The 12034-nt window shown below is 37.9% G+C and overlaps 2 protein-coding genes and 1 long non-coding RNA gene across 3 annotated transcripts; all 3 read right to left on the bottom strand.

Moving 5' to 3' along the window:
- LOC110267356 lies at positions 678-1987 on the bottom strand. The gene is made up of 2 exons (XR_002354855.1): positions 1420-1987; positions 678-1040 (listed from the first exon to the last, which is right to left on the bottom strand). It is a non-coding gene; the product is annotated as an uncharacterized LOC110267356 (long non-coding RNA).
- LOC110266931 lies at positions 6461-8912 on the bottom strand. Its single transcript, XM_021112013.1, has 3 exons — positions 8721-8912; positions 6898-7969; positions 6461-6699 (listed from the first exon to the last, which is right to left on the bottom strand). Exons 1-3 carry the CDS (start codon positions 8910-8912, stop codon positions 6548-6550), a joined length of 1416 nt encoding a protein of 471 aa, XP_020967672.1. The 3' UTR covers positions 6461-6547.
- LOC110267355 lies at positions 9082-9727 on the bottom strand. Its single transcript, XM_021112668.1, has 2 exons — positions 9431-9727; positions 9082-9207 (listed from the first exon to the last, which is right to left on the bottom strand). The coding sequence occupies exons 1-2, from the start codon at positions 9716-9718 to the stop codon at positions 9178-9180; spliced, it is 318 nt and encodes a 105-aa protein (XP_020968327.1). The 5' UTR covers positions 9719-9727; the 3' UTR covers positions 9082-9177.

The raw sequence follows: 12034 nt of genomic DNA, 5'->3' as shown, positions 1-12034 counted from the left end.
AAAGCCTAAAAAATGACAGATAATAAAAGTTATAAAATATTAAGAAAAAGATGATAGAAGATAGAATACAAAATAGTATTTGAATATTCTAAAGGAGTGAAAGAAAAACTAAAGAATCATCCTAAAAAAATAAAAGGCATGAAGATGATCAAATAGTAATAGAAATGCAAAGTTATATGTAAGCATAAATCATGTATTTAATGTGATTAATTTCACCTCAAATTATCACAACTAGAAAATGAATTAATACAGACAAATTTATAGACAGATTTAGTCTTTATTACAGACGGATTTTTGGTTACCGACGGATTTTTTCCGTCAAAAAATTACCAACAGATTTATACCAGTTACCGACGGATTTTTCCTCTGTAAATTCTCCATCCATTTCCTGAAGACGACGAATTTTCTGTCTGTAATTACAGACGGATTTTTCGTCTGTAATTTAAACTTTAGAAAATCATCTCACACTCTGATTACAGACAGAAAATCCGTCTGTAAATTCGTCAGTTAGAAAAAATATAATTTTTTTAAAATTTTTCCATTACAAAATAAACTTGTTTTCATACAAAATAAATATAAATTTAATACAAACTTTTATCTAATTTGTATTTGAATATTTATATTATTTCAAAAAATAAACAAATTCATCTTATTATTAAATTAAAAAAAAAGTACTATAAATAAACAAGTCAATATAATTCAAAACACAAACAAAGTATATTGATACATCAATTATAATAATAAGTAACAACCATATATCAACAAAGTGTATTGATACATCAACTATAATTCAAAACAAATACTATTGAAAAAAAGAAAACCTGTAAAATCTGTACTGTGGCATACACTAAAGGTGTATAAAACAATCTGCTCTTGTAGCTAACCACTATCAGAATTGCCTAAATATAAACATAAACCTAGTCTAAAATTAGGGCCAAACCAAGTTAAAGTTGTCCAATTCTTCTAAAGATTCATTCAATGTTTTCTCTTTCTCCTGGCGACGTGGGAACAACGAAGGATCCACATCCTCTTCTGCCCAACTGTGGCACAGAATGAGAAAACTATAATGTTAATACAGCTCAATTTTAACATATGATGCAATCTTACTCCAGTTAAGTTAATTAATCAAAACCAGTTTCAAAGTTTTATATTCTGTTTTTATTCAATGATTGAAGTTTTACACTAGGAAAGGGCTAGATATATATAGAGAGAGAGTAGCATACACAGAAACACCATCAGCAATAGCAAGATATTCTGTTTTTGTTCAATATAAATATATGCATGATATATGATTTGATGGATGTTTTTTGGTGTTCATGGAGTATCTTATATTTCCATTCTTTCAAAAGGGATATACTTTTCTTTGCAAACTTGATGCCAAACAATATAATCAATTCATGAATTGATTTCAAAACTTACCATCGGCTCAAATTCAGGGCTAGACAAGTTGACAATGAGGTTTCTCATTAACAACAAAACCTGCAGAACAACAATAATACAAGCAAGTCAATTCCCACTGAACCAAAAATTTAAAATTAATTTATCATTTCAACTGAAAAGAAATTCACTTGCATGCAAAAACGAGGGAAGGTAAGGAAGATGAATTGGGAAAAATTTACGAATGAGTCCACATGAATATAATCAAGTAGTCCTCCCAAATCTTGCTTTGACAAACTCAATAATTAAAAAATGTTATTCAGGAGCAAAAATTAAATTAAAGAACAGATATATTATTTTATGCTACTAGGGACCACATAAGGATTAACTTCTTCGTCATTATCCTCATCACATATCCATTATAAATTTACTATAAATCCTAGAAGTTTTACTTTATTCGATAATAGTTGTTAATGATATTTTCGAAGTGCATCTATCTCTATCATATGATGCCACTAAGTTTCACATTTGAAGTTACTTGTGACAGAGCAGAGTTGTCAGCATGTCATTTAACAAAATGAATAGAAGATTCAATCAACTCACAGTTTCAAAATTTGGCTATTTTTTTCGGATATGATGCACGGTGTGGTGTAACACCCGGTTATGGAGGTTAGTGGTGTTTAACCAGGCTGTGACGGCGGTCAGCTGAGGGGGAGAAATCGGACGGTCCGATTTCTTGCAGTCACAAATCGGACCGTCCGATTTGTGGGCGCTGAAGATGATTTGTTTTACCGAAGGAAATCGGACCAACCGATTTGAGGGCAATTTTCAAAATTTTTTATCGCCAAATCGGACCAACCGATTTTGGGTAAGGAAAAATTTTTGGGCGGGCTTTCTGGTAATCGGACCGTCCGATTTTTTTGTTCTTAAAAATTCGAATGGGCCTACATCCGGTCGGATGGTCCGATTTGGGTGTGGTATATATATATATAGATGCACCAACTGAATTTGTGCAGCTCATATCATTCTTCTCCTTCGTTGCTACAATTCTCTACATCTCCTCTTTGCATATCTTTTCTTCTCTACTTGTAGATCTCTTCTTCTCTATTATCATGGATGATAGAGTAAGGTTAAAAGTATATTATGATGGCCATATTTTATTACAAACAGCAGAAGGAGTGAAATTTGTGTGTGATAATCCGTTAGATATTGTTATTCCATTCACACTGTCATTTGAAGAATTAAAAGGGATCATATGTGAGAAGATGGATTTTGAAATATCTAGGAGAGTGTCGTGTATTCTGTACAGATATCCTATATCTGTCTTTGGTGGGTTCGTGCAATTTCAAACGAAATACGTGACCGACGAGGCGAGCATGCAAGAAATGTTTTCAGTGTATCTTGAAAGTCGGTCGCGAATGACGTTTATCGAATTGTATATCGAGTTCGAGCAATCTGCAGCGGACCGAGATATTGAATTGGGAGAGTACAACAGTGATAGTGAAGAAGACTTCGAAAGTAACTACGAGGTCGTTGATCCAGGTGGAAACGAAGATGAAACTGACGAGGCTATGGTGGCAGATGTAGCGGACGTGGCAAATGCACTAGCAAATCAGCAGCCGTTTGTGGAGCCAAGTTTCATGCGGTCGTTGGATTTGGATGCCATGCATGCACCGGAGTATCCTCAATATTTAAATGCAGGTGCGTCGTTAATTTAAGTTAAGATCTGTGATAGTATGATTTGTGCATGGGTTATTTGTTTAGGACAAATACTTAAGACAAGGGTAAATAGGCAAAATATAGCGTGTAATTAGTAATTGTTTAAAACAGGGGTGGTTGGTTCGACCGGACCGGACTGTTTGCCCAGACCGGACCGGCCGGTTCGACCAGACCGGACCTGCCGGTCTAACCGCACCGGTTCGGTCTAACAAATTGACCGATTTGACAGGACCGGCCATCTAGATCGGATCGGCCGGTCCAAATAGCAGAATGTTAGCGTATGAGTTAAAGGTTGAACCGGACCGGTTTTATTCGACCGAACCGACCCGTTGGACCGAACCGGCCGGTTCGATGACGACCGGGGGGTTCGATAACCGGTTCGGTTTGTTGAAGTACGTTTTCCATTGTTCTGTGCTTATTAGTTTGTTACATTATTAGTTCTGACTACTCTAAAATTTGTGATGTTATTGCAGCAGAGCTTCCCCTTATGCCGGATGGTGAATTTACTGTGGGGATGGAATTCAGTTCTAGGGAGGCAGTAATTAAGGCGATGAAAGATTATACAATCCGCAGAGGAGTGGATTATCGGGTGCATGAGTCAGAACCGACGACATTCTATGCTAAATGCACCCAGTATAGTGCAGGATGTGATTGGCTGATAAGGGTGAGCAAAATGTCCAGAAAGTTCTGCTGGGAGATAAGGAGGTACAACGGTAGTCACACCTGTACTAGGGCCACCATTTCTCAAGATCATTCGAAGCTAGATTCCAACACAGTTGCAGAAGCAATAAAGCCGTTGGTAGAAGTTGACCCGTCTATTAGGGTGAAATCAGTGATTGCGGAAGTACAGTCAAAGTTTAACTACACCATTAGTTATCGCAAAGCATGGTTGGCTAAACAGAAGGCAGTGGAGTCAATTTTCGGAGGGTGGGAAGCTTCGTACGAAGCCTTTCCGATATGGTTTGAGGCAATGTGTCACAAGGAGCCACACGCAGTTGTTCATTTTGAAACAATGCCTGCGTACCAGGGAGATGACTTGGTTCCTAATATTCGTGTGCTAAACCGAGTCTTCTGGAGTTATTACCCTTGTATTAGAGCCTTCAGACATTGCAAGCCAATAGTGCAGGTAGACAGAACTCATTTGTATGGAAAGTACAAGGGTTGTTTGTTGGTTGCAGTCTCACAGGATGGCAACAACAACATCGTGCCGATTGCATTTGCCATAGTTGAGGGAGAGACATCTGAGGCTTAGCACATTTTTCTCAAGGGTACGAAATCTGTAAGGCCGATTCTGACACTCCTAGTTATGGAACCTGACATCAAGCGAGTCGCTAACTTACATTTATGGATACAATTTAAAATACACTATTTAAAAGCGTTTAGTAATTAAATTTACCTATTTGCAATCGGAAAGATTTGAGGATTGCTTGGAATTGGCGCAATGAATGGTAGATGGATCCAAGCCCAGGCAAGCAACAGTGTCAGCGGACCATCAATCTCCTTACAGTCGACCCGAGTTGCTCTACACAATGATCTATACAGGTGTGCCAGGCAGGCCGATCCCCAGCTGAACTGTATGATCCCAACAAAGTTACGAAGTAACGGAAGAAACTTCCAGTGCACCCCTGATGCAGACTTATCTCCAAACATAACGGTCCCAAACAATAACATTATGTGGCACTTCACGTACCTCTGAATCTGGATATCATCAACCAACACTAATCGAGCTTTCAATGCTCGAAACCAAACCAACTTGATGAAACTTCCCCTGCAGTCTGACTTCATAGGTGCAACACCAAACTGATCCAGACATTCAGTCTCTAAAGCCTCATAACTGCTCAGTGTCGGTCCCGTAACTGGCAAACCATTTGTCGGAAGACCAAGAATTAACGCCACATCCTCCAGTGTCACAGCACACTCACCAACCGGAAAGTGAAACGTGTGGGTCTCAGGGTGAGGAAATTCAAGGCTCCGTATCTGCAGAAGCTAGTCGTCAACATCGGTATGAAATTTACTATTACATTTACTGCTGGACTCAGTTATTGTGATGAACGTTTCTTATGGTGGGCCCATTTTTATGTGACAGGATACTCGCGGACAGTTCGCGAGTATGAGACGCGTTACCAGCGGTTACGTGAGCGAGGTGAGGCTTATACCAACTGGCTGGATCGAATCCCGCGTGAGCAGTATGCCTTGGCATTTGATGGGGGATATCGATGGGGTCATATGACAACCAATCTAGTAGAATGCATCAACTCGGTATTGAAAGGGGCTCGCAATCTTCCAGTCACTGCACTAGTTAAGGCAACATTTTACAGGCTTAATGAATTGTTCACCCGAAAAAGAGCCGAGGCTGAGGCTCGAATTAATGAAGGACATGTGTTCTCTGAGCATGTAACCTCCAAACTACATGCAAATCAGCTGGCAGCAGGTAACATCCAAGTTAGTTGCTTTGACCGACAGAATGAGGTATTCGAAGTGCGTGAGTGTCCTAGTGGTGTGGAGTATACAGTGGACCTCCGTCAACAAAGGTGTGACTGTGGTGAGTTCCAAGTTGACCGGCTTCCGTGTCGACATGTTTTTGCTTGTTGTGCAAACCAACGTCTTGATTGGCAACTGTATGTACATGATGTCTACAAGATGGACCAGATTTGACGAGTGTACAGGGTTAGGTTTAGGCCACTCGGGAATCCGTCAACATGGCCAGTTTATCATGGACCTCGATTCGTAGGTAATCCATTCCTAAGACGGGTATCCAAAGGTCGGCCAAGGATGACCCGGTTCTTGAATGAGATGGACACTCGGATGTTGCGTGGTCCTAGGCGATGTAAGCAATGCGGGGCCGAGGGCCACAGTCGTAGTAGATGTCGTCACCGTGGTGGGCCAAGTAACCCGGGTGCTACAACGCAATAGAGCTCCTGCCTTAGCGGTTACTCGATTTAGTGTATGACTTTGAGTATTTTATATATTGTATGACTTTGAGTATTTTATATATTGTATGACTTTGAGTAATTTATATATTGTATGACTTTGAGTAATTTATATGTTGTATTTTAAGTATATCATGTTTAAAACCAAATCTTTCTAAATATTTACTTCAATAGAGACTTTAAATTTTATAAAAATTCGGCAGCATCTCCTCTAAAAGTCGGACTTTGCCACCCTATTCGGGTCCCATCCAAGTATTTCTCAAACCTGTTCTCAACTATTTCCAAACTCAAACATTCAACAAAATTGAACCATTTGTATGAACAAGTATAAAACATGGTACATAAATAAGTCCAACACTTGGTACATAATTAAGTATAAAACATGGTACATTAATAAGTCCAACACATGCTATATAAATAAGTCCAACACATGGTACATAATTAACTATAAAACATGGTACATTAATAAGTCCAACACATGCTATATAAATAAGTCCAACACATGCTATATAAATTCAACATCATTTTCTCATCCCCCATTTTACATCTTTGACTAATTTCTTGCATTTCTTTGCAACCTTCTTAAAAGCGGATGGGGTATACCGACTAGCGCTCCGCCGAGGGGGGTCAGCTCTAAGGTTGTATCCTTTTCCCTTTTCGCTAGTGGTTGTACCTATAAAAACATTTGATAACCAAATAGTCAAATAAACTAATCAAGATCAAATAATCGATTTACTAATCATATAATCGATCACCAACTAATCATATCAACTAATCAAATTGAATAATCAATAACCAACTACTTCAACAAACAAATACTTCCAAAATCAACAATCAAGTAAAATAATCAATTTACTACAACTTGTTTTACCTGCAGTAGGCGCTGAATCATGAACCGGACCATCACCCCCATCCTCATCATCCTCGGCATCCGCATCATCCTCGTTGTCGTCCTCATCGGCATCCGCATCATCGTCCTCGTCTTCAACCTCATCCCCATCTGGATGGTCAACCAGAAAGTCATCATTGTCCTCATCAGCTGGCTGGTAGCTCTCTAGAATGAGACTCATTGGAACAGGACGGTCAACTCCACTCTGTATGATACCCCTCGTGGCATCATCACTCATACCAGAGTCAACAGAAAATCTCCCTCCAGATGTACCAGAGGAAGTGTGCTGTCGTGGTCTCGTATCCAATGACAATCTACCTGGAGCTATCCCACTAGGTTGGGCCATCTGACCGGTGGGAATGTCTCTATAAGCGGGATATGAGTAACCTGGACCAGGAGCCATGAACCCAAGTAGCTGGCTAAAAGAACCTTGTTCAATAGATTCTTGGTGCGGAACACTCCAGTACTGCTGATATACTGGTGGAGTCAGGTAATCCGCAGAATGCGTCTCAGGAATGTATGGAGTGGACTGCTCAGGCTCTAGTTGCGCCTGTGTTTGTGAGGGGGGCGGTGCTGGTGGCCGTGGCGATGGTGGTTGCGGTGATTGTGGGTCTTGGTTCTCCTGGTTATGAATAGGATCACCAGGCTGATTATCTTGCGGTTCCATCTGTGACAACTGCAAGTGGTCACCAAATGCACCTCGGTACCAATGCAAGTAGATATCTGCCTGATTCTGTGAGGCCACCGTGTCATCGACAAGAACTAGACTATACCGGTTCGTCCACTGCATAACCCAGGATGAGTGGGTTCTAGACCAATCCTGATTCTTCGGACCTGTCAAAACTTCGCCGTGTGCTTCACCTAGGTCTCGCTCCTGATCAGGAATACCCTGAGTCAAGCCAAACTGCCTCCGCAGTCTATCAGATGCATGCCACTCAACACATTCAAAAGATATAAGTGGAACTGTGGCACTCCAAATAGCAGAATGCTGACGGATGTCAGGAGGAATCACTTCCGGATCGGTCCTTCCAATTGCATAAGGCTCCCAAAGAAACTGCACACATTATGCAACAATATTAATATTAATACCCAATAATCTCTAATATTATTTTGATTGAACTCAAATATCTAAATATTATTATTCCACTAATTCCTAACTAACATTATCATTACAATAAAATATTACTAATCTCTAACATTATAAATATTATTTTAACTAAAATAAAAAATTTTGGATTGAAAACTTACATAATTAGGATGATCAAGATAATTAGCAATATGGAATTCTGGACGATTCACATCTTTTATTTTTCTTCTTTTAAGCATCTTTTGGAGCTCAAACCTTCAACAATGGAGTTTGGTTTTTCACCGTGGCTGGGGATGGGGTATATGGGAGAAGTGAATTGGCACAAAGTGAAAATGAAATGGGAAAGGGAAAGGGAAACTGAAGTTGGCTTAAGGCTCTCCGTGGTTGGGATTTGGTCTCCACCTTCGGACCAACTTGCATGCGCGACACGTGGCTGGGGGGAGCAAATCGGACCGTCCGATTTGCGTACCTTCCCAGCCAAAAATCGGACCGTCCGATTACAGCAACTCAAAACGGACCGTCCGATTTCTACGATCCTAGCCGTCACACCCTGGTCATGCACCATGAACCCCCATATCATTGTTATACACCACTTCTCTCCCAATATTAAAAATAAAAAACTCTCAAAATTTATAGGATCCATTTCCGTTCAGCTTCTCAACATGGTTATTTGTATCAGGATCCATTATATGAATTAGATGAGAAAATAGCTACAAACAAATGAATTAAATATTTCAGAAAAGGACAATTTTTTGTACCTTCCAGCAAAGACAATAATCCTTTGCTGCTGCTTCTTATTTTGCCGATGCTTAAGAGCCAATTGTGCCACTTGAATGCCAGCGGCTAGGTTCATATCACCACCTATTTCTAATCCTAAATCAGGAAGAAAATCTTCCTTTAGTCTCCCCATACCTGCTCAAACAAGGACAAGAAGGAGGAGCCAAAATCAAGTCATAACAAGAACAGGAAGGAACAAGAATATACATGCAAATTCCATTCTTCATCTTCACCTTTTCCTAGCATGTGACATTTTCTAAGGTACAAAACTAAATGAAGCTCAGAATTGTATGTTAAAAACATACCACTACAACCTCAGTGTTGGTCTTGGTCCCTTTAAATAAAGCAGCCCTCTATACAAGTTCATGTTGCAATGCTTTTACTGAAAATGAGTTTCATCAAAAGCTCAATCTAAGAGAACCTAAATCCTGAAAAGAATAACCCCATGGTTAAGAACAACCAAGTGTCTCCATTGTTGGACAAGAAAAAATAAATGACCAAACCAACTGATAGATGTATGTAATAAAATTGAATCCAAGAAGAATCAATAAAATTTAAATATGATCGACACGAACTCCTTCATATCATATGCTCCCACTATGGCACTATTAAGATAATACAATTAATACCGATAAGTAGAAAATGTCATACCTCTTTTCCATCAGTTAGTGCACGAGTAAAGCTATAACCACGATATGGATGAACATCATTTTTATCCCCAGTAACTCTTGCAACCGTGTTTCCTTCTAGCAGTTTTCCATTTAAGTGTTCTACTTCAGAGAAACTATCATGCTGAATGTGGAAGCTATTACTCTGTACCTTCATAGCCATCTTTGTTTTCTGGTCCAACCAAGGAGAAACTATTGATGGCATAAGCACCATAAAGAAGACACTATCTTCTCCAATTTGTGTTTCACGGTCCGGATGAGCCATGGCCATAAGCAATTAATGGAACAAGGCATCAGGGAAAGCCAGGAATAAGTCCAGAAAACACCCTATGTCTTTAGATAAATGAATAAAGTTGAATAGGTAGAAATGTTATTTCCAGTCTATGTAGGAATGCTTGCCTTCTTCTGATATGACACATTAGGGACAGAACTGATTAATTTTACAGTTTGATAGACAACAGAAATTGTTGTTCTGGCTAGGAGGGTAGAAGTAGAAATATTCTCTAAGAAACACTGCCCTATAGTAAAAGGAATTGAGTAAACTAATATCACAGCATACGAAACTCAAGTTCCTATAGTAAAAGGAATGATGAATGAAAACACAAAAATCAGCACTGAATATCAGTAGCAACAAAGCATAGAATTCAGGGTTAGTTAAAGAACCTGGCATGTTTGAGACAAAGCCACCTCTGTTCTCAATGCTGCCCCGCTCAGTATTAGGTTCATGGTCAGTAGTCATCTCTACAGCCTCCCCTCCCCTTGACAGAACTTGCAACATAAAAATAATTAATTAAGAGTGAAATAGCAAGAATAAAGATACATATTACTATTATGTACACATAAAAGAAAAGCAACAAACGTTTGATGTGCATGTTAGGTCAAACCAACAATAAGCAAACCATGGAACACTTGGTGTGCACAGCGAAATTCATAGAGGGGAGGGAAGAAGAAAAAGAAAAACTCACGAGTGTTTCTCTGAATTCTATTTGTTCAGCAATCCAGATTAACAATCTAAACATTTCTCAGCTATTCAGAATCAAAACCTAATCTAATCCTATTTTAACAACCTAAAAATCCACTAATCAGAAAATAAATCTAACTAAACTAATTACTAAAATTAAACTAACTAAACGAAATTAATTGAACTCAACAGAAATTAAAAGAATTTTGAAACCAAAACCTGGAAGCAGAAACAATCAAACTAACTAAACAAAATTAATTGAACTCTCTACGGTTCGAACAGGGGGGAAAGAGAGAGGTGGAACCGCGGCTGACGGTGGAACCAATTTTGGTCACCACGGAGCTAAGGCTTGCGCAAAGGTAGCCGCAGCATTAACTGGAGGAGATGATGGAGAAGAAGGAGAAGAAGAAGAGGAGAAGAAGAGGAGAAGAAGAGGAGAAGAAGGGGAAGGTAGCTGCGGCGGTTAGGGTAACCGGCGGTGGCGCTGTGGGTGAGGAAAGGAGAAGAAGAAGCTGGTCGACGGAGAAGAAGAAGCTGGGTTGAGCTCGTTTCATTTGGTGCTGTAAATGAATAGAGTTTTGGGCTTTGGGCACAATCGATCATAAAACACAGAATATAACATTTCCAACGAAAAATTTTAAATTACAGACGAATTTTTCGTCTGTAACAATTTAATAAAATGTACCATTTCGTCTATTTAATTACAGAAAAAATTTTTGTCTGTAACCATTTTTCATTGAAAAAAATAAATTTTCGGACGGAATTATCGACGGATTCTCTTTTTCGTCTGTAATTTATGCTAATCCATTTTTTTGGTTTTTCGACAAAAAATTCCTCTAAAATTCCATCTGTATTTCTGTGGGATAAAATTCGTCAGAAATATCCGTCTGTAATAACTAGTTTTCTAGTAGTGTATATTCTTGATATAATAATAATTAATTATAGTTGATTTCATTTAATCTAAGATTTAGTGTGATATATGCATTAATTAAATCAATTAGTAGTATAATTTATTTGTTATAATTGATTTGATTTAATTTATTTGTTATAATTAATTGATTGATATAAATTGTAATAAATTATATGATATTTAAATATTTAATCAAATCAATTAGTTGATATAATTAATTCATCGTAATAAATTATATTTAATTAATTAAAAGAAATAAATAAAAAATATTCTCAAAAGCATAATGTTACATCACCTTCTTCGTTAAGTGCAGAAACCCAATTTTTATATAATAGAATAGATATATAGATAGAATAGATGTTGTAACACCCTTACCTTTAGCACCTCATGAGTCATGATTGCACTAAAAGTCTAGGTATTACTCACCTTTACTCATTTAATTTCTTACTATATTTATTTAATATTGAGCCTTTACGAATATAAACCAAGTTTTAATTAAGAGAATCGAAAAAAAAGTCTTTAATAAATAAATAAATTGAAATTAGCTCATAATAAGATTTTTTAAAAAGTATAGGTCTTACAGATGTATTTTTTATTATTTTTTGACATGTTTATACCTATTAATGATGGATTGAAAAAGTCTCATAAATATTTTGTGAACTCATTGTTTTAAAATCATTTTGCATTGATAATATTATTTCTTTTAATTTTCTTAA

Source organism: Arachis ipaensis, chromosome B09 (assembly GCF_000816755.2).
Source record: "Arachis ipaensis cultivar K30076 chromosome B09, Araip1.1, whole genome shotgun sequence".
Classification (NCBI taxonomy): Eukaryota; Viridiplantae; Streptophyta; class Magnoliopsida; order Fabales; family Fabaceae; genus Arachis; species Arachis ipaensis.
Note: the sequence above shows the minus strand (reverse complement) of the source record. Positions and strands in the feature narration are given on the sequence as shown.